Source organism: Montipora capricornis, chromosome 11 (assembly GCF_036669925.1).
Source record: "Montipora capricornis isolate CH-2021 chromosome 11, ASM3666992v2, whole genome shotgun sequence".
Lineage (NCBI taxonomy): Eukaryota > Metazoa > Cnidaria > Anthozoa > Scleractinia > Acroporidae > Montipora > Montipora capricornis.
In genome coordinates this window covers 2,060,672-2,082,976 of record NC_090893.1, presented here as the reverse complement: position 1 = coordinate 2,082,976, position 22,305 = coordinate 2,060,672, and the positions used below count along the sequence as shown (strand labels likewise).

General features: G+C 40.0%; 1 protein-coding gene across 2 annotated transcripts in view; it reads left to right on the top strand.

Annotated features, from left to right (window-relative positions):
- The first annotated feature begins 35 nt into the window (after positions 1–35).
- LOC138024073 (uncharacterized) overlaps positions 36–22,305 on the top strand; it is a 26,336-nt gene continuing 4,066 nt past the window's right edge. Inside the window, exons 1-18 of one of the 2 annotated variants that reach the window (XM_068871161.1) lie at positions 36–1,291; positions 2,694–2,766; positions 4,834–5,199; positions 6,072–6,391; positions 7,474–7,630; positions 8,207–8,509; positions 9,632–10,027; positions 10,949–11,262; positions 11,723–11,876; positions 13,111–13,440; positions 13,910–14,209; positions 14,890–15,189; positions 16,480–16,752; positions 17,903–18,220; positions 18,711–19,123; positions 20,273–20,367; positions 20,765–20,933; positions 21,507–21,576. In XM_068871161.1, the coding sequence (XP_068727262.1) occupies positions 1,271–1,291; positions 2,694–2,766; positions 4,834–5,199; positions 6,072–6,391; positions 7,474–7,630; positions 8,207–8,509; positions 9,632–10,027; positions 10,949–11,262; positions 11,723–11,876; positions 13,111–13,440; positions 13,910–14,209; positions 14,890–15,189; positions 16,480–16,752; positions 17,903–18,220; positions 18,711–19,123; positions 20,273–20,367; positions 20,765–20,933; positions 21,507–21,576 (4,372 nt within the window). In that variant the 5' untranslated portion in view covers positions 36–1,270. The remainder of the gene's footprint in view (positions 1,292–2,693; positions 2,767–4,833; positions 5,200–6,071; positions 6,392–7,473; positions 7,631–8,206; positions 8,510–9,631; positions 10,028–10,948; positions 11,263–11,722; positions 11,877–13,110; positions 13,441–13,909; positions 14,210–14,889; positions 15,190–16,479; positions 16,753–17,902; positions 18,221–18,710; positions 19,124–20,272; positions 20,368–20,764; positions 20,934–21,506; positions 21,577–22,305) is intronic. The other variant, XM_068871162.1, reaches the window with a different exon arrangement.

Sequence of the window (22,305 nt, the reverse complement as noted above, 5' to 3'; positions counted from 1 at the left end):
TGCGTTCAAATCACAGACGGAAGCTTTCTACTGGCCTTATATGATGGCAGGTTTTTAAACCAGAAAGCCGGGAAGTTCCATCATCATCATTGTGTACGACAGCGTGAGGGTCCAATTAAGTAGATTTGACTCGACTCTTTCTCAAGCACATAATGTTACTAAATGCTTGAAAGTGGACTCACCCACCCCAACCAATCAACGATCTCCATTTTCTTCTCTTTCCGGATTTTTTTCGCTTGATGCTACCGCGGCAATAAAACTTGGGAGAGCAATGCTGGCATTGGTGGCCCTTCTCGTCGGAGTGTTTCTTCATGTGTTTTCATTCAAAAATCTTTGTAAGTCAAGGATTCACAGCAGCGTTCGCAACGTAAAAAAGACTCTTACCATGATCGCGTTCGTATGTCGTGTCAAGCCCTTCTGGGTGAACTGTTTCTCACAAGTTTGACAGCAATATATGTAGGGCAATACCACGTGCTTGCAATATGACGTTTAATTATAACAACACCATTTACTGAAAGAAATGCATTTCACTTTTGGCTTTCGAACAGCATTTACCGACCGCCTGCGAGCAGGCTATTTGTTCACCGTCTTTAAACGTATGTGTTGAAAGGTACTGTGGTTTGATTCTTGATTGGTTGAAAGTGTTCACATGGCCCTTTGTGCTGACAAGGCGGTAGTACACAATCTCGATCCAGGACTAAATCAAATTAGACGGTCACGTTTGGATTATGTCAAAACCTTGTACTTACCTAAAAACCAATCGTTGTGTTCTCCTGATGGCAAATCCATGCGTGTTGCCCCTTTTATTCGTGTAGTCACGTCGATGGTATCAAATCACGACTTACGGTCCAGCAGGACTCTTCGTATGTACGACTATTCGGTCATTATATAGAGATACTTACTTTTTAAAGAGAATTGAGTGAACTCCAGCTTTGCCTGGGAAACTGATTCTTGGGTTTCAGAAACACCAAAAACAACGGTTCTAAGTGTTCTATTTTTAAAAATTCCTGGGAAGAGGGGGGCTGCCCCCCAGACCCCCGCACTCCCGCTCCCCGCGCTTGCGGCGCCAATAGTGTCACGTCCGGTGCTTTCAGAAATATCTCCGCTACTTTACAAAACTGTCGAAAACCCTGTGATAGATGTTCTAATCCAAAAAAATGCAGCAGCAATAACGCTTTTTCGCTGTTTGTAAGCCCGATTTGGAAAGAAGCTGTTATCTTGAGGTCAAGTGACAGAGGTGATAAACACAGAAGAGATTGCAGCAGTAGAAATGGACGCTATTCGGTCATTGGTAAGTTTGCATACCTCAAATCTTAACAATGCTCATTATATATAGTTTTCCCGGTATAGTTTGATCATGTAATACGTTGAATCAGACCCATAGTTTTGCATGGGAAACGAGTGTGCAAATGTTATTAAAATCTTGATATAAAAGACGCACTTGAGAAAATTTCCTTACTATAAAATTTTAATGAAATTGTGAGAACTTTAAAATTTGATTTTACGGAATATCTTTGAAGTCCAAGTTTTCTCAAATCACAGGATAAAAATATTTTGCTCTCTTTGTTCGAAAAAGTCCTGTTAGTTTTGAAAGTAACAAACAAATTCACTTTTAAAACTGAAGTCAGTGTTTCAGTTTAGCAAAACCCTTTCCGTTTATTAATTATTTATAAGTTTTTAATGACTTTGTAAGGAAAAAAAGATTTTATTAATTTCAGTTCCTTTAAGCTGTTAAGTGTTAATCTTTGTAATAATCGCTTGAAAAGTACAAATTGCTTTATCAATCGTTGACCAGAAGAAGATTCTGGTAGAATATATTTGGAGTAAAGTTTGAATGCGTCAAACCCAATATCAGTTGCTTTTCAAAGATTAGAACTGCGCAAAGAACAGCTTAAAATCTGTCTTTTTTGAAAACTCACTGTGTCTTTTTATTTTGTCATTATACTTTTTTTTAAAAACGAACTGGAATAAACAAAGTCACCAGAAGAAAATATGACACTGCCCTAGCCATAGAGGAAGATAGCTAGTTTAATACAATTTTTTTAGCGATTAATAATTGATTTGGATAAAATAAAGTTTCAAATAAACGTTACAAAAATCTGTTAAAAAGGATTAAAGATTAAATTTAACTCATCATGGAGTATTTTTCCTTGCTGGTTAAATGGATTGGAAACTGAAGGATGCCTACTTTTTGCCAATATTTTGGACCACTCACGAATTCAAATAAGAAACTTTCCATACGACTGTGAATATGCAACTTGTTTCAGCCTGTTCTCAAAGCGATTTTTTTAAATTATTCCTTTCACACCAAAGAGTACTGAATATATATTTTTTCTCCTTTCAAGATCAGTATACTTTATCAACCAGACAGTGATGAGGGTTAAAGAAATTTATCACCTAAGGGTTTTTATTTAAATGCATCACCAAATTCCGATAACTAGCAATAAGAGGAATTTAATATAGCATTCAGTAAGGAGAATTAACATTTAGGTCTTGGGAAAGGGTTAGAGAGAGAGAAGTAAATTTAAACCAAGCATGTCGCACGCGATCTCCCTATGAAGCAGACGTTGACGCGAATCGGATATGAAATTTTTCACTGCGGTACACGGGATAAGATATTCTAGTCTTGTATCAGTTAGAAGTCTCGTTGGACTTTGAGTTGATGTAGTTCTTCTTTTCTTCAAAACTTTCAGGGGTTCCTGACTCTTCTTTCAAAGTTCCTGCAAGGCGGTGACTCATTCTACAATGCACCTCACATTCCAAAAGGTTAATACGTTCTGCTCTTGATTCTGTATTCAACGGGCAAAAATCATGTAATTCATCCTTTAGCGAAAGCCAAGGGGGATAAAAGGCTAGAAAACGAATCCCCCATATAGGCCCTTTCCCCGTCGTAATCCATCTGAAGTAATTTTTATAAGATACCAATTTTCCCCGCGTGTAATTTTATCTCGCACGTTGCGTGGAAGTTTCGTGGAGGAGAGCCGCGGCGCGGGAGTTGCAAACGAATTTGCCACATCCTGCGCCATTTGTTTGATGGTAAATTGCAAACTACGCGAAACATTGCGAGAGATCAGTACGCAGCTATTACAACGGCTCTCGGGATTGGTTCAGAAAACAATGGACACAAAGAACGATACAAAAGAAACAATGGACCCTAACTCTAAAAACAATAGAGCTGTGTCCTAAAGGAATCCAATGAAACTAGTTCCACTTCATTAACGTGGTTTGACAAATAACATCCTTTATTGGCATGCTAGTACCTGTGGAAAGTGACAGACCAAAAATAAAAAAATTCCCCTTTAAATTCTAAATTTAAACGTTGTTGCTTTCTCCAAGTATGGTCGACATTTTGTTTTGTTTCGCTTTCGTAACTTTTCTGTGAATCAATTTAATTTCGAGTTTCTCTACTCAATTTCAATTTTCTGCACTGTTTGCACTGCTGTTTGCAATTAATTCGTATTCCAAACCAATAAGTATGCTGAGTATACTGAGAATTTGGCATAACTTTAGTCGAGAGAATTGTTGTTTCGAATCACTCTTGAGATTATTGTCAACGCTACTGGAGGAAGGTTCATGATATGAGCATCAAACTAATGACGACTTCAGGGCTCGAAATTGCGACCAATACAGTCGTATTTGCGACTGAATTTTTCCCTTTGCGACTAAAATATCTGGAGAAGTCGCAAATTTGCGACTTGTTGTCACCTTCGCTCTTTCGAAACAAAAGGGTTAGCGGTTGCCACTTTGCCGCTACTTTGCTAAAATAAATTAATAAATGCAAAATTATTTTGTTTCTCGCCGTGAATTTTCTCTGAAGATAGCGTAATTGTCGGGTAATTTAGCTGCGACGTTACGTGCACAGCTGCATTCCTTCGATCATTCGCCATTTTCAGCGGTTTCTTTACACACAAGTATTGCGGGCACATATTTTTGCTAAACCGCTTACAACACAATGTAGCGCGGCCATTTTGCGACTAAAATTTGCAAAATTGCGACTAAATTTTCGTATCTTATCGCAAAATACGACTGGATTTTTTCGTTAATTTCGAGCCCTGGTTTAAGTGACTCACTTAAAAAACTTGATTTGAGAAAACTGTGACATATTCATTTTGTACATCAAGAGATTGCTTCATACACATCCTTCCGAGACATAAAAATGAAAATGACCACGCTATTGTGAACCACCTTGGTTCAACCAGGAGGGCTGGTATAGCTTAGTTTTCTTCTGCAACGATTACAAGAAATTCGGATCCAAATCCCTTGCGAGTTGCTCGGGGTTGAATAGACTTGATCAACTTCGTTCCCAGGGCTTTTCATCGCCGAGGATCAGTCCTCAGCGGTGAAAAGCCCTGCGAACGAGGTTGAGGTCGGATGCTGTACCCATTGAGCTACAACAACTCCTATAGATTTTTTTTTGTTTTAAGGAGACTGGTAACCTACCCGGAGAAAAAACCTTCTGCAACAGCGTAAAAAACGTAAATATTCACTCGACATTCGGGTGTCGTTTCGATTGGAATCTGGTAGCAACAATTAAGGACCTTTAAATCTGGGGACAAGGACGACTACGAGTACGCGTTTTCCGTACTGAGCATGCGCATGATAAGGTTTGAAGGCCGACATTTTTCGAAGTGCGCGTGCTCAGAACGGAAAATTCGTACTCTTATTTAAGTACTCTTAGTCGTCCTCGTCCTCCGATCTAAAGATCCCTATTGTTTTCACCACTGCGGTGTACGTTACTCCTACAAACCCCTCCCTCCCCCTCCCCCTCCCCCCCTCCGTCCCCCTTACTGGTCTTGCAGACAAGCACTGATCGTAATATATCTTTTCATGCAGAATGTTTGGAAGGATGGAGTCAGTATGGCGACCACTGTTATAAAGTATCTCATACTTTATTCAATTGGAGCAAAGCAAGAGACAATTGCCTAGAATCAAGGGCTGATCTAGCCTCAATATCCTCCGCTGATGAAAATAATTTCATTAAGGGTTTGACAGCCACAGTTCAAATTTGGATTGGACTTAACAGCAGGGACAGTGGTTTTGATTTTAAATGGAGTGATGGAGCCTCATTTGCGCTCTCATTTTGGGCCTCGGGAGAGCCAAATTTTGAATCTGAAAAATGCGTAGTGCTCAGAATAGGTACAGGGAAATGGAACAACGTTTACTGCGGTCAAAATCAGTTCTACGTCTGTAAAATGGAAGGTTGGTTTTCATATAGGGGCACTGTATCGTTACTAGTTTTAAAGCTCATCTGAAAATAATCTTCATTTCTGAGATAAATTTGTTGGCATACATATTTTGATGGTTCTTTTCCTGGAAGGGTGAGAGTGTCGGCAAATGAGTTTAAAGGCCCTCATTCGCCCAAAAGTTATTGCGGTCGTTTTTTGTTTTCAAATGACGGCTTGTTCAAATGAGTGATCTAATAGGTTGAATGCATGCACTTAGGCGAATCACGCGGGAAACAATATGTCAGCTATTTGGGAAATTTCGTGGTACACGAAAAAAAGTCACGGTGCGCAATGAATCTTGGACGAATTTGGGCCTTTAATACATACATACATACTCATTTGACCACCCTCCCAACTTCATAGTGGCTTTTCAAGACCAATGAAACGAACAGAACAACAATTTTAAGAATCCCAACTGGCCTGAGGCAAACCAGTTGGCTATTTTAAAGTGACGCCTGAGAAGTTGCACCAGGGACTACCTAGATCAAGTTCAACGAGTGGTCAGAACGGTTCTTGAACTAGATCTCAAGGCAAGCTTGCTAACCACTGAGCCACACTGCTTCCTAAATGAACAAATATGTAGGAAAATTGCGGTTTTTTGTCTCACGGCTGACCATGTGGAAGGCATAAGTATGTTCTTTCCATGACAACAAAAACTTATTTTTACTGTTGTTTTAAATCAACATGCGTCTTCTAAAGAACATAAAAACGTTTTTGTGCATCTGAACAAGTGAAAGCGGCGCCAAATGAGCTAAACGGCGCTGCTTGCAAATACAACTAACTGATTTGCTTTCGACCAGTTGGGATAAGCATGCACGAAAAGAACTTTTCTCTTATTTCCTTCAGGGATCGTGCCATGTGATAAAACTGCCATTGGTATGGAAAACGGAGTTATTGGGAACGTTCTTATCACCTCCAGTTCACATATCAACGGATACGAACCTTTTAACGCTCGCTTAAATCATCAATCGTCCTGGTGCAAAAATTTGTCAGAGTCTTCTGACTCCTATCTCCAGGTTAACACGAATGCTACCCATCTCATATGTGCGATTGGAATTCAGGGGAGAAATGAAAGTACCTTCCCTTCATTCGTCAAAGAGTTCGAACTGGAGTTTTCATTTGATGGCGTCAACTGGGATTTTTATCGCAGCTCAGCTGGTGCCTTGGTATGTGAATACCTTTTCTTGGTCTATATGCTTTTGAAGATGGCGTTTGAAGAAGAGTAACATTTCAGTGGGGTCTGGCGAGGTCTTCATTCGAAGAAGATCTGAACTTTGTTGGTTGAAAAAGGCTGGTGCGATTTTTGTCCTTGTGTAACAAAAAAAAAAGCTCAAAACAATCAAGACACTTCTTTTTTAACGTTCGTTTTTCAATTATTTTCTTGAGCACACGTTATGCGTTTAACTCAATTCTCGAGTGACCCTTGTGCTGTCGGGGGCCGCACAGAGTTCTCATTGATTGCACTCGGAATTTTGAGTACTTTCAAAACATTACTCGTGCCAGGAGCCCATGACTTGGAGCCTCCCAATGCATTATATCCTTGAGTCAACCTTTGCGCCCATCTTTCTATTTTTAGAACTAATCCTTAGGAGGAAACTCACATTTACAACAATTTACATCAATTTGCACAATTTGCAGACATTGTTCTTGCTACTTTTGTCTTTGTTCCACAATAACTTTATTCTGATTGGCCATTCTAAACAGTACGTGCAGACCCGAAGATCTCGCGTCGTTCTAAAAGTGGAAAGATACAAGCAAAGGTTGACTCATAGGGTTTGTATAGGAGAGGCAAGCTCCTACTCATGCGCTCCTGTCGTGCTGCTCTATTTTCATTAGCCCTTATGGTTATTCGGAGCAGCATGTACTGTTTGATTTTCCCGTAGTGAAATTCCTAAGATCCTACTTTTTGTGTGAGACGGTACAACCAAAGCTTAGCTTGCCCATGAATCACAAAATGCACTCGCGTTCAACTTGAACGATTTCCTACACATGAACATGGCATTTGCCTTTTAGCGATGTAGCACTTCGATGGATCAGTCCAGACTCGACACCATACGTGGGCTGAGTTTTTTTGGTTTTCTACTCTGCTCCGGGAGATCTTACTCCGCGGTTACTCTGCTGTTTTAAGTTAATTGATTCGCTTTAAGTTGAATCCCAGTGCTCCAATTTTTTTTATGTTTGGTGGTTTTCTTGTGTACTGTACACGTTAATTCTAACTGATTTTTCTGTGTGTTATTTTGTGTTTTAGCACTTTCAAGGGAACAACGATACAGAGAAAGTTCAAAAGCACGTCTTGTTTCAGACAGTATATGCCCAATATGTTCGCATTTGGCCAACGGATTGGTTTGGAAACGCGTGCATGCGCATCGAGCTTTATGGTAGAACTCTGTTCAGTGTGGATAGCGGTAAGTCTATACAACCATGATTTGGTGTGGTTTTAAATTTGTTGTGCGCCAAATACTTTCACATGGTTTTCCAATGGTCTCATTCGAAGCATACTCTTTACAATAAAAACAGTAGACGTGTGATGTCAGTTGCCTAAATGGTGGTTAATTTAAATCCAGAAATTGGCAAAAATAGACCATTTTACAGTTCTGTATTCAGTTACCAGGACTTTGAATAAAAGCGAGGCTGGAGTTGACCTTCCTTTGATACAAAGCTCCCTGCCTTTCTTATGTAAATAGAATCTTGTTAGGATAACTACAACATGATTTACATAAGAAAAGCAATGAGGTGTGTATCCAAGCAAGGTCAACTCCAGACTCGCTTTTATTCAAAGGCCTGGTAACTGATGAGCACAGAACTGTAAAATGGTCTTTGGAACAATATTTTTTCAACACCGTACTATGGTATTTTCTGGACTTTGTTGTAAAAGTCTGCCCTGCCCGTTGGAGACCGACCTCGGTAGGGTATCTGTGACCTCATTTTTTAACGTCCTTGGGGTTTTACACTACTAACTTTATTTCTTTAATTTGTTTCAGAAAAAACACCTCCTCTGGTGCCAAGCATTGCGGTTTATAGCATAGGAATACACTCGTTTAGCATCTTTTGGGAAAAACCTGCGCTTTATCTGTTACCTGTCGACGTGATAGGATTCAAAATCATCTATCATCCAGTGGCGGACTTAAATCAAACGAATGTGACGATAAAAGTGGACAAAAATATCACTAGTTACAAGATTTCTGGTTTGGTAAAAAATCAGACGTATTGTGTATGGGTTCTTGCTTACAATGGAAATGGTGATGGTGAGATCAGCAGCTGCTCCGAAGCAACTACTGTTGAAGGTAATGGGAGGTTTTTCACGTGACGTCATCACCGCCATGTTGGTGGACGAAAACAAAAGATCTCTCTCACTACTCTCTTTTGTTCGTCCACCGGAAGTCGCATACTTCTCTGTTGTTATTGGTGTTCTTATAGGTTGGTTGGAAATGTTCTATAGGCCACTTTAAAAAAAATCCCGTAAAGTTCTTTGTAAGTCCCAAGAGAAACTGGAAACAATGCTTATGCGAAAGGAAGGCAAACAAAGAGTATTGTGGTGTTTTTGAAAGTCGTTTGTTGATAGTTTTGTTAGTCGATTAAAATGACATGCAGTAGTGATATTAGCCGTGGTTACACAGTATTGACCGGTAACTAATTGCTTGCATAAAATGATTCACTAGTGGGTAAGTGCCATCAATCGTTTTTTATATCTTGATGACGACTGCGAGCTCAGTTTCCATTTTGTTTTCATTTGAGATGCCAACCCGAAATCAGTTTTTTACCAGTTTGGAGTCACGGTAGCGCCTTTATTGTGGAATACACTACCAGCAGAACTAAGCAATAGGTCCAGTTTAGAGACTTTTAAGCGTCTGCTTAAGACACATTCTTTAAGAGTTGTTTTTAAAAATTTACACTGATTTTTTTTTCACGTTGAATTTTAAATTATTGACTACATTAGGGTTTTTACATTTTTAAATTAGGCATTAAGGTTACATTTTTGCACTTGTCAGTTCCATATTGCTAATTTTTATGATCTTGCAATGCGCACTTCATCATTGCATGGAAAGCGCGCAATATAAGTTTTAATTATCATGGTTATTATAGGGAAGATATTTGTTTACAAACATTGCTTTTTTATTCAAATTTGCCAACCCCAGGAAAACCCCTTTGTTTTGATAGCCATTGAGTCTCTGTTTGGCACATTAATGACAATAGGTGACGTATTATTATTATTATTATTATTATTATTATTATTATTATTATTATTATTATTATTATTATTAAATTCTAGTGCATTAGTTCTCGCCAATGCAGCATCACAGTTTCTTTGAATATCCTCCTTGAGTCACTGCAAACCAGAGGACACATGTCACATTTTTCTTATGATTGTAGAACAGGTCACATGTTTGTTGTCTTTTAAACTGTAGCCTGCCTCCAGGGATGGATCCAGTTCAACAGCGATTGCTACCTTCTCGTCAACGACCCAACCAAAAACTGGACCGAGGCCGAGATTGACTGTCTCGATAGAAATTCAGAACTCGTTTACATACTTTCGAGTGAAGAAGATCAGTTCATTCACTCTGAAATAATCAACAAATCAACAGTCTACGAAGCTTTCATCGGTCTCCAAGAAAATGGCGCTCTTGTAAATCGCTTTCCTTTCTGGAGCAACGGGGATAATGTTGGCTTTACAAACTGGCGAGAAAACAGCACAGGGGCTGTTTCAGGTGGTACTGCTTGTGTAGTGAAGAAGGCAAGTGGTTCTGGAAAATGGGGAGCTGTGAACTGCGCGTTACTGAAGCCATACATTTGCAAACGAAGAGGTGCGTCAACAATAATCAATTCCTTGTGAAGATGCGTAGAAAGTCTCCACTGGAAAGGGAAGCCTCGTAAAAGTAATATTCTGTGAACTCGCTCAGAATTTACTATTTTCCTTTGCAACGCCATTTACCGTTTCCTATCCAACACTGAGAAGTGATCTATGCCACCTCAAATGACGGGTCCAGAATCAATGATTAAGAACACCAAAGCCCATATATATTCTTTCAGTTGTGGAAAAGCAAGAAAAATAAAGTGAACAGGCAGGTGATCTACCAGCCACTCTCAACTAATAGGACCATGATCCACTCATTGCGTTTAGCTTAAGTGGAAAAAGGGATACATGGAAGGCTATTCCAAACTACTATTTCAATAAACATGGAAGTCTGGCATTTCTTCTTAACTGTAATTAAAATGTTACAAAAACTGCTCAAAATCTGCCCTGCTTTTATCGAGAACTCCTAGAATATTTTAAATATGTGAGAAAAAATAGTCTTCAGGATAAAAATAGTAAATTTATCCTGTGGAATCAAAATATTACAACTGACGGCAATTTAGTGTTTTGGAAATCATGGTTCGACAGCAATATAATACTTATTCATGATCTTTTAAATTCGGAAGGGAATTTTATTTCTCTTTATGATTTTCAAAAAAAGTTCAACCTCAAGGTTAGATTTTTCCAATATTTTCAACTATTATCTTTAATCCCTACGGATCTCGAAAAGCAAGCTTTTGAATCTGCAGATTTGCGTCGTGATTCTCTCATTTTTCCTCCTCTAAAAATCTGACTCCGAGGACGTAGGTTTAGATCTCATGAAATTACGTTGTAAAAGCTATTATAAACTAATAACTGCCTCGTTCCCTACTCCCGCAGCAACACCGGTTTCAATTCGTTTTAAGCATTTCCCTTTGAATTTACTTTTCAGGGTTTTCCTCCAACAGCTCTTTGTGTGGAGAAGATGCCATAGGAATTGAGACTGAGTTCATTCCTGATATGAACTTTACAGCATCATCGTACCATCCTCAAAGACCTCCATGGGCTGCTCGACTGGGTGCATATGATGGCTGGCGTCCATCAGTGATAAAGAATTCTTTTTTACAAATTGACTTGGGAGTTGCGTACTACGTCTGCGCGGTTGCTACTCAGGGTAATCCTGTCATTCACGGGAGGCTTCAGAACGTCATACGATATACCTTACAGCTCTCCATGAATGGGATTGAGTGGAAAGATTATGAAAAGGTAGAGACTTTATTTATACTAGTAAGCAGCGCACTTAGATGAAGAGCACTAAAAGATGGGATGCCTGAAGTAGCCAATCAAAAGTCTGTGAATATAATTAAAGCAGCAAATCGATAAACCATAGGTCAGTAATTTGCTCGATTGTTAAACTATGCAAGTGACCTCTCTGGCAGACCTTCTTTTGGGCTCGTTATGAAATCCTCGTAACATGTGATACGGACAACTAATGGATGCCTGAAGTAGCAACTCAACAGCCCGAGTATTTTAAATAAAGCAGCAAATCAATAAACATGCATCAATAATTTGCAGGCTCTCTTTTGGGCTCGATACGAAATCCTCTTGAAGAATCCGTTGATAAAGTAATTATCGTGGTGCGAGTAAGAAGCTGTTTTGAGTACAGCTGACTCTCCACGACTAAAAGGACTTCTTTCCAGTCACAACTTTAAACTTTGGTTTTCAGAAATTTTCTGGTAACGTCCTTCCGTATCGAGTTACTAAGAATGACCTGAATAGCGGTGTGGTGGCTCAGTTTGTCCGCTTTCTTCCGGACGAATGGCACGATTACCCGGTCCTGAGAGTGGAGGTCTACGGAACTCATGCGAGTCCATTTCCAGGTAGCAACTTATCAAGCTGTCTCTTCTTGTTTCGCTTACTTCCATATGATACGGTGTTGTCATTTTCTCTCCCTTCCGGTTTTTATTCCTCAAGCCCGCTCTTCACTCAGTGAGGTCGACTAGCTACATAATGCAATATTCAATAGTGTAACTCATATTCAGACGAAAGAGAAGTTAACTACTCCTTGCAGGGGCGGATCCAGGATTTTTCTTTGGAGGGGGAGGGAGGGGGTGCACCACTAACCACTAAGGAGCTGACTGGTGACAGTTTTTTTCCCCAGAATACCAGTTGAACGCAAACCCATCTACATCATAGTTATTATATGGAGATGGTTTTAAACTCGACATTTTTGTTTATTTAACGAGGGTAACACATTAACGTTTTGGCCCTGACGCTGCATAAACCGCAAAAGAAAGCTAAACAAAAAGTTTCCATTAATTTCTTCAAAAGTCAGTTGTGAACCTAGGACAAAAGATTGTGCATGGTAACGGTCAAGTTAACGTGATACACGATGTCATTGTCCTTTCTTTTGAAGTTTTCAGGTTTCCATAACCAGTCAATCTTTATGAACTATGTCTACATCTACCAACAACGTAACCACTGACGATGCGGTTGGCGGGCAGATGTAACCGGCTGCGGTCGATCATTTAGTAGCTTAAGCACGCGTATTTTTGAAACACTGATGCAAGCGGAAGAGAACATGTCACGTGCCAGGGCAGTGGTGTCTCCCAGATTTTTATACTAATCATCTCTAATGGAGAAAAGATTCTTAGCAATGTAAATGTGGTTGCGTGTAGACAAGTTTAAAAGGAAAAAAAGTTCACTTCCAGTTGCCGTCCGCGTCTCAAAAACGCGCGTGCTTAAGCTCCCTACTCTGAAGGCGAAGACCGGAGTCAGACTGAGATCGACTGAAACTCAGCCTACATTCGATTGCAGAGGTGGAGGGCGCGAATAATAACCCTAAGTCAGTCTGACTCCCTAATGCGCACAGAATGAGCAATTCGCAGACGGGCACCGGTCCAACAGGACCTAACGTCGGTGACCAAATGGGAAGCGGTGTTTTCTTTGGTCAAGCCACATATTTCATCATCTTTTGTTAGATTCTGATAGGTTCATTGTAGTCTGTATCTTCGTTTAGATTCGTTTCGTTTCTTTCGTACACACACTGAGTTTTCGTTCATAATTTCAAGCTTAGATACTAGTTATTAACTAAGTTTTTTGGCCAAATTGCAGCGCCAACTATGGGACCCACAATTCTTCTCGCTCATGCTACCAGCAGTTCTGCCATTCAGTTCCAACTTAGTCCCCCGCGACTATACTATGCCTTGCACAACGTGATTATGTACATTGTGCATTACCAGAAGGTAGAAGAAAGTATTCAGGGTATATTAGACCTCAGAGATACTGGGTATATGACAAACGTGACTTTTGGCCCTGGAAATGCTACAGCGATCTTGACGAGGCTAGAAGCTTACACGAAGTATTGTCTGTCAGCGCAGCTGATCAGCACTTTTGGCGCTGGACCTTTTGGTATTTCCACGACTGTTATGACACTGGAAGATGGTAAATATTACATTAAAAAATACTGTACATGAAAATGCTCTATGTTCTACCAGGCTAGTTCATAGGTATTTTACTTTATAATCTCAAAGAAATGATTTGAATGTTACTTAGCTAAAGGTAGCTCCCCGGTGGGTACTTGTTTGTGTCTAGAGACTTGTCACGAAGTAACTTACTACAAAAAATAGTTTTACAACTTCTGTGTATGCAGAATCGTATGTTTTCGTCAAAAAAGGTCTTACAATTCTGTAGGGAAATCAAGATAGTCGAGTTCGCGGATGGTCCGAACAAAGCAGCTAAATGCGGTTTTATTTCAGTGAGTTACTAGACTTTCTGCATCACTAGTTTTGCGACACAAAGCGATATTTACCCAAAGAGGAAATCATCTATTGTAATCTACGCCTTTCCCTTGCATGAAGGCAAGAGAACACCTGAGTTTGGTGCTTTCATCTTTATTATTCGTGCTTATTAGTACCCGATCGACCTCCAGCTGAAATAACGGCTCAAGCTTCCTCCTCAACCTCAGTTACAATCAGATGGAATCCAGTCCCTAGAGGGTACGAGAATGGAGTGGTAACTGGGTTCAGGGTGTTGTATTTTGACGCAGCGAACACTCAGCCGAAGTTAAATGTCACGGTTGGTGCTAACATATCTTCTGTAGAATTGAAGGACCTGTTAGTGTATACGAACTATTGCATTGAAGCACTAGCGTTTACCAGCCAAGGTGATGGAATTAAGAGTGATTGCGTGACCACTGTGACTGGAGAGGATGGTAAGGAAGCCATTTTCGCGTTCATGTCTGCCTCATCTTCAAAGCGAGTCTAGGTGCGAAGTTTTTCTCATAAAAATTAGTTTTCATTCATATGTAAAGTAGAGCTAATTCCCATCGCACAAACTTCGCGTATAGACTCGCTTTGAAAAGGAGGCAGAAATGGCCTATTAAGCTTAATACATCTTTGGTTATTTTTGCTAAGCAAGAACAAGAAAATTTGTTCAAATAAACGCAGTATTAGTTGGCTGTCGCCAATTAAATGGCAGTATTATCCTAGATGAATACACAATTATAGAGATCATCATGACATGTTTGTCATTTTTAGTCAAAGGCGATGTCAGTCAGGCAAGCGCTCACATGGCCCAGTTGCACAAACCTCCACCCCACCCCCCACCCCCTCCCACATACAACATTGTTCTTGACATGGAGAGCGAGCTGCTAAGTTCAAGGAAATATCTGTTCATTTTAAGCGACTAGCAATATTAAAGAGTTGCACGTGACAAAGTGGACAAGGATCAACTTATGTCTGAACTGGATTTGTCCCAGATTGTTGTTTAAATGCTTAGTTTCGCGACTCTGTTTTTTCAGTTATTCGAGTGTGCTCATTAAAACTAACGTCAATAAAACTAATTCCATACGAAATTCCACCGACTTTCTCAAGGAGATTCTCACTTTATCAGTCCCCAGGTCTCCTCCGGCTAACCTCACAGTTCAAACTGCGGGAAATACATCTCTCTCTGTGAGTTGGAAACCTGTTCCCCCAGGTCACGAAAATGGTGTCATCATAGGTTACAAGGTTTTTTATGTGGACATATCACAATCCAAAACAAACAGGAGCGTCAATGTTTCGTCTTCAGTGTTGTCAGTGAATCTGACTAACCTGTTGGTTTACACTAATTACTGTGTGCAAGTGGTAGCGTTCACGCGGGAAGGAGAAGGAGTGCTTAGTGAATGTGTGATGGCATCAACTGATGAAGGAGGTAAGAAAATTGGTATAAATTAAGGACGCTCCTCTTCAAAATCAAAATGATTTTTGAAGAAAAAAAAAGAAGAAGCTCGAAAGGGAATTCTTGCAGTCATACCTTTCCGGATCTGGGGCCCGTTTCTCGAAAGTCCCGAAAACTATTCGGAGCCGAAAAGCCATCTGTGAAATTGCCAACTTCTTATTTTGGAAAGCGGATCTTTTAACATGTTTTCAAGGTAGCAAAACGCAAAATGACTAAATTTTCACTACTTAAATCCTCTCCGTTCTTGAGGAATTGTGGCACCCGAAAATGGCCCGTAAAGTTTCGGGACGTTCGAGAAACGGGCCCCTGGTCTCTCTTATTCAAAAAGGTACGTTGTGCTTGACATTGTATATAGCAACATCACGTAGAAAATTACCATTAAAACCGGTGGAGGTATACCCCCACATAGTGATTTATCCACTCTTTCGCACAACTAAAGACAATTCCAAACACGTTTTCCCAGGGAAGTCACCTAATTAAAATTACGTTTATCTTCTCTCGGTTGTATGTTTTTTTCTCATAGCTAGCGACATAACGGCTTTTTTGTTCATTGATAATCATTCGTTGCCGGTTTGATTTCTTCACTTGAAAAGACAACAGCATCCGCGAAAATCATTGACCCATATTATTTATGAAAAGTATATTTCCATTGTTTTATTTATTTGTATCTTTTGTTATCCCTACAGTATGAATAAAGTTGTATGTTATGTTATGTTACGTTACGTGCACACTTTTGAGACCATTTTTGATGACTCGGGTCTTCATTGCAAATTTTGGCGTTGGGAACCAGTTTTCTTTTCTAATTCAATGTAGTGTGCTTTTCGTAAGGACTAGTTTCTATATATCTAGACTCGGTTCGAAAAAAAGTCCGAAGGAAATTCGGATGTGCTCTATAGAGAGTTTTCGCTCACGTGACCAGCATACTGAAACAAAAGGGAGAATTTTCATAAAAATAGAGTTCAATTCCCAAAAGAATATTTCACTCCTCCTGTCCTCCAACATGGCTGTCACGGTTCCTTTGTTTCACTTTTCCAAGATGGCCGCCGTGACGTCATGTGAAAATTCTTTATTGTCGGCTAACTCAATGTTGTAACCGATTCAAATCCTTTGGAAATAAAACTTTTTGTTTCAAGTATATCCATATTAGTTAAATGTGAATGCTACATTATCATTCAAATGCATACACAAAGAATCTTAACCCCGAGAGATTTGAATTGGGTACAACACTGAGTTATACTAATCTACTTTGCCTTGAATTTTCAGTCCCTTCAGCAGCTCCTACCAGTCCTTCCGCAGCCATCGATCTCGATAACGTACTTTTATCCTGGGGCCCAGTTTCACCAGACAGCAGGAATGGAAAACTTACGAAGTATGCAGTTCAGGTTCAGGAGTCCGATATTTTTCTCTTCGTAGGACCTTCTTATTTGTCCCTCAATCTTAAAAGAGCAAATTTCTCGGTCGACTCTTGTTTTAAAATAGCTGCTGTTACCAAAGCTGGTCTTGGAAAATTGACGGATTGCGTTGAAGTCAGCGTGGGTAAGTCAGTTGAAACTTTCCCTTTAATCCTTGTTAATATTCGTCAATTATCGTTACTCACCTCTATTAGGCTAATCGTGGTGAATAACGATTATTGGCAAATATTAACAAAATTTATGCTTTTTTTATGCACGGTAACGCATAGGAAATAAGTAAATAAGCTTACAAAAAATCAGTTAACTGAAATAAATAAAGCAGAAACATCAAGCAAACTAAAACCTAGGTATCGGAAATGAGAAAGATTATATATAAAGACATTTACACGATATCTCTATGGAGATGATACAATTAAAATACTAAGGACAATTAACAAAATTAAGCAATATGTAGCATAGCATAGCATAGTATAACATAGTATGATAGTATATGGCATAGTATAGTATAGTATAGTATAGTATAGTATAGTATAGTATAGTATAGTATATTATAGTATAGTATAGTATCGTGCCAGGTCAGACGAGCATTTGATAATGAAGTCGTTAATAGAGGCGAAATTCGTTTAAACAAGTGGATCTGTTACTCCTGTCAACGCTCCTGTAAGAGTCTGTCTTTCTCTTGTTCTCGAGATAAAGAATGGAGACTATTAATCTTCGAGAGACCTGACTGTCTTTAGCTGCTAGGGTATGGTGCTGTTTTTGGTACTGATGATGATAACAGTGCAAACGATGCCGACTGACTACAACGACGATGACAACGGCGATGGTGGTGATTGGACGGCGTCGGTGAGGACATCATTAGGGAGCTTAATCACGCGACATTTTCGAGCCACAGACGGCAACGGGAAGTGAGCTGTTTTCCTTTTCTAACTGGCCTTGACACAACCACATTCGTATTGCTTAGTATCGTTTCTTTATTACAGACGATTAGTTTCAACATCTGCGAGACTATTGTCCTTGCATTCAATATGTTCTCTTTTGGCTACCTTTCGTAGCTCAGAAACGTCGCGTTCGCTAATATTGAAGTATTGAAGTGGAAAGGTTAGCCTGGCTGTTAAATTATGTACAAGTGCCAAGCTCCGCACGGCCTCCTTATCGACCTAACCAAAGTCTAGTTTCCACGTTAAATTTGATAATGACATTTTAATCTCTTTGGGACGTGATGTCAGAAGTTCAAAAACGTTCACGTGTCAGCAATAATTGTTTCTTCTTAGTTTTCGACATCACCTCGCTGACGGCGGTAACCGCTTCAAAGGAGACAAGTTTGTCGTCGGTAAAAGTCACTTGGGAACACCCTACAAAGGGCATTCTGGGAACACATTTGCGTGGTTATTGTATAAAGTATCAAGTATTCCGACAGGGTGGTGAACTTATAACAGAATCAGAGGCTAAATTAGCCAAGACTATTGTTGTTGGTGCTAATTCCAGTGAAGTTATTCTGAAATCATTGGCTTCATACACAATGTACAAGATCGAAGTTGCGCCCATCACGTCTTATGGAAGCGGAAAAAGCAGTGAACCTGTCTTTGGAGGTACTAAGCATTAATCAAGGGTTAAAAAACTGAACTTATCTGTTTAAAATCAATGACAAGATAGTTTTTGGAATAACCGGCAATTAAGAGAAGAATGATTGCATTTGAATATTGGAAAATATTAATTAGAAAACTTGCAAAGTACTAGGAGAAAGGCTCCCGTTTCGGAGAAGAGCTCGAGAACCAACAAAGTCACTCCACATGCGATATTACGGAGTTTGAGAAAAGACAATGGCAACATCAACAAAAGAGTCACTCCAAAATGTAACTTAGCGCTGTCGCAAGTATTTCGCGATTATTCCGCCTTGTTCACGTTGTACGATACGGGCCGAACTATCCTGTAACTGTGTAACTACGAACGGTTTTTTCCACAATAATAGAGTTGAATTCCCGGAGGATTTGGTCGGGGCTCCAACATGGCGGCCGTGACGTCATGTGAAAATCGAGAATACCAGTTGTCTGTTTACCACTAACTATTGTTTTTTTTCAGAAACGTGTCGATGTAAGGAGTACGTAAGTGCCTCTTTAGTTCCCAGTGTCCTAGATTCGTCCGGAAACAACTCACTAACCAAAACCATCAGTGACCTGGTGAAGAGAAGTTGTGGACGCTGTAAAGGAAACATAGACGGTGATTCTACGAAAGTAATCTCTTCAGGAAGCAACGAGACCACTGATTCACTGATTTCGTTTCCGGTTACGATGACAAAGCCTTACGGTGACACCGCTTATACCAAATTTGTGCCCATTATATCTGTCCCTGGTGTAGTTGTTTTGAGGCGTAAAGGCTCCGACAGTGCTAAGTTGTTAACAAAACGCACTGCTGATTCTGTATTTGGTGCCTGGCCAATATTCTTGTTCACACTGTTAACAGCGCTTCTGGCCGGAATTATCATTTGGTTTCTGGTACGTCTATCAGTTATTCATTTATACATCGGTGTCACTATCACAATTTTGATTGGCTGCAAGCACGCATTTAATTTTTGCTGAATCTGTTTACGTTACGTCACACCTACAGGCAATAGTTTTTATACAAAAATTTGGTTTAATCAACGGAGTTGATAATGTAAATTATCAACTCCGATAATGTAAATTGGCCACCGTACAGAGGTTCTTCGCTCTGACGAAGGGCTAACGCTCCAAACGTCATCTTTTAGAATCTCTGTACGGTGGCCAATTTACATTATCAACTCCGTTGATAAAACCGAATTTTTGTTTACTACTTCCCCACCGACGCAGCACCACAGTTTCTTTAGAATTCAATAGTTTTTATACATGAAGAAGTGACGTCATATCTGCAAACAATAGGTTTTATGCACTCAGAAGTGAATTAGAAGTCACCAAACACGCCTACCAGCAGTTTGATCAAGTCATGATAAGAGAGGTGAAGCACGACGTTTACAGCCAACGGCAAATGGGAAATGGCAGGCTCCTGCTTGTCATAAAAGCGTGAAAATTCTCTCATTTTAACGTGTCTCGTTCCTTTGATAAGTTTCTTGATATATGGAGCTAACAGGACAGAAATGAGCTAATATCAAGCGGGTTCTTACATTTTTAGCAGAACCCTAATTTCACTCCGATGTTTGCCGCTTGGCGTACACGTCATGCTTAACCTCTCTATAAACAACTCTCGTTCAGAGATTACTTTAACTATAAGCAGATTGAGCCACATAAATTGTTCAGGTGTCTATAAGACACCTTTGCTCAAATTGTCCAGATATGTGCGATGATTTCTTCTATCTTCCGTTTATAACCCGCATTTCAAACAGCCTTCGGCTTCGGCAGATAACACAAGCCTCGGGATTAATTCTCGCTATCATGCGAAAACCAAAATCCAATTCTTATTTTTCATAATCGTTCTGCTGTGAAATTGGTGATAGCGAATTAAACGCGAGGTCATCCGGCGTGTCAAAAAATACAGAGTCATCTTTCCTTTGATAACTTCAGTATAAGTAATCTCGTTTACGAGGTTGCAAGTAAAATGTTCTTTTAAAAATGGAAATATTAAATCAACTTTCCATGGGAATTCAACAATTCCTTTTTTTTTTCCTTTAGGACTCTAACTGTAATGAACAGCATTTCCCACGCCCTTTTCTTAAGGGTGCTGCTGAAGGCTTCTGGTGGTCCTTCATCTCCATGACAACAGTTGGGTGAGCTTGGCATGAATAATAATTTATTAAATGGCCATTCTGTAAGTAGCAACGCCAGTTAAGACATGGCCAAATTGAAAAGTAACAATTCAAATAAACACAACAGCGTTTTGGAACACTTGTTTATTGGTCATTTATCCATTTACTACTTGCCCTTGGGTGCACAATGCTGACGACAATTAACGACGTTGACGTGTACCCTATCCTATTTCAAAAAGTAGGTTTCAGATTACAAACAGGATTTTCTTATGCAGAAAGAAGTGAGGCGACGTGGTCCAGTGATTGCATGCGGTTGCCCCGGAGTTTGAACACCAGCACGCGCATGCAAATCCATAGCCCTCGCCTCCAGGCCACCCCATCGCCTTTGTATGTATTGACATGTTTTTTATTCTGACAGCTACGGTGACCGCTGTCCCCAGTCCGCTCCAGCAAAGATATTTGCCATGGCCTGGTTCCTAATCGGACTCGTAATATTTGCCGTTTTCATGGGATCGCTGACGACAACACTCACTCTCACGATCGTTAGAAAGGGCTCTACTCTTAACTCTGTGACGGATGATGGCAAGGTGATGACAAATCTTTTATGCAATTTGCCGCGCATTCTTACAGCGGTTTTGAATTGAGTTTCGAAAGTAATCAGCGAATTGCTTTCGTTTGCATTACTTCACTCAGTGATTGGTTCAAAGTTCTCGCGCCACTTTTTCAACCAATCAGAAGTGAAACCAAACCAATCGTGGCTCGTGCGTGCACATTTTCCCGGGCTTTGTGTCAGCTACGTGTAATTACTTCGATTTTTGATTGGTTAACTGGATTGTCTCCGTCCTTTTTGATTGGCCAAAGTAAATACTTTGGTTTTCGCTTTACGACACTCGATTGAAACTCGCTCTATGCCTGTCTATAACTATACACAGCGTACTTGGCGATTTTGTTGGCATTAGGGAGCGAAGTTGGCACTAGGAGCGTTACTTTCAAACAACTACCAAGGGTGGTAGTGTTTTTCATTTCAGATACCATGCGCAGGTCTTCAGGTCTCCGTTGTTGGAAAGGTGGATATGTCATCCATGAGAATTGTTGCTTACATAAACCACCACTGCTTCTTCGATCAACTCGTTTGTTAAAGTATTTTTTTTATCATTCAGGTCGCAGTGATTTCCAGTTCTCCTGAATACCTGTTAGCAGTCAACAAATTTAGAGACAAAATAACTGTCGGTAAGTCTCCTAACCGCATTGTTGTGGAACGAATTCAACCGATCTCAAAATATAAAGCGCGATAGACAGATCAGAACTTAACGCTAACACTTGAAAGCGATTAGCTTCCTTAGATTGCAGTTCGAGTTCGACCAAGAGAACAAGGTTCAAGCATGGGATTTCGAGGTCTATTTGTTTCAAATGAGCGTGCGCAGAACGGATTTCTTGTGCCAGTCGTACTCCAATCGAAAGATGGTTAGTATGCTCTCGAAATATCATTTCGGGGCATAGACTTAACATGTTAGGCTTTTGAATTTTTTTGGGGTCGATTACCATATCGTCTACGGGTGAATTGCGAACTCACAAAATGACTCTGAGTTCCCTCTTTGCCTGATAGCTTAATTGGTAGAGCAATGCACCTGTATCGCTGAGATCATGGGATCAAATTCCGTCCAAGGCTAACTTTTTGAAGCTGTCATTTTGGTCACGGTACTGCTTAAGTAAGGTTCATAACTGGGATGATCCGCTATACGTCTCAACAAATTTGAACTCTTCACTCCCCACCCACTCAGCAGCACTGTTTTTTCACAAACTCATCCCTTGACTTTCAGTTCCGCTTTGTAAGACTGTCAACTGACAAAATTTAACATTGTTGGCGAAGATTCTCCGCAATGGTCAATTATCAAAACTGGTTGATGCAAAATTATAGTGTATAGCTTTATACCCACTCAGAAACACACTTTCCTCTTG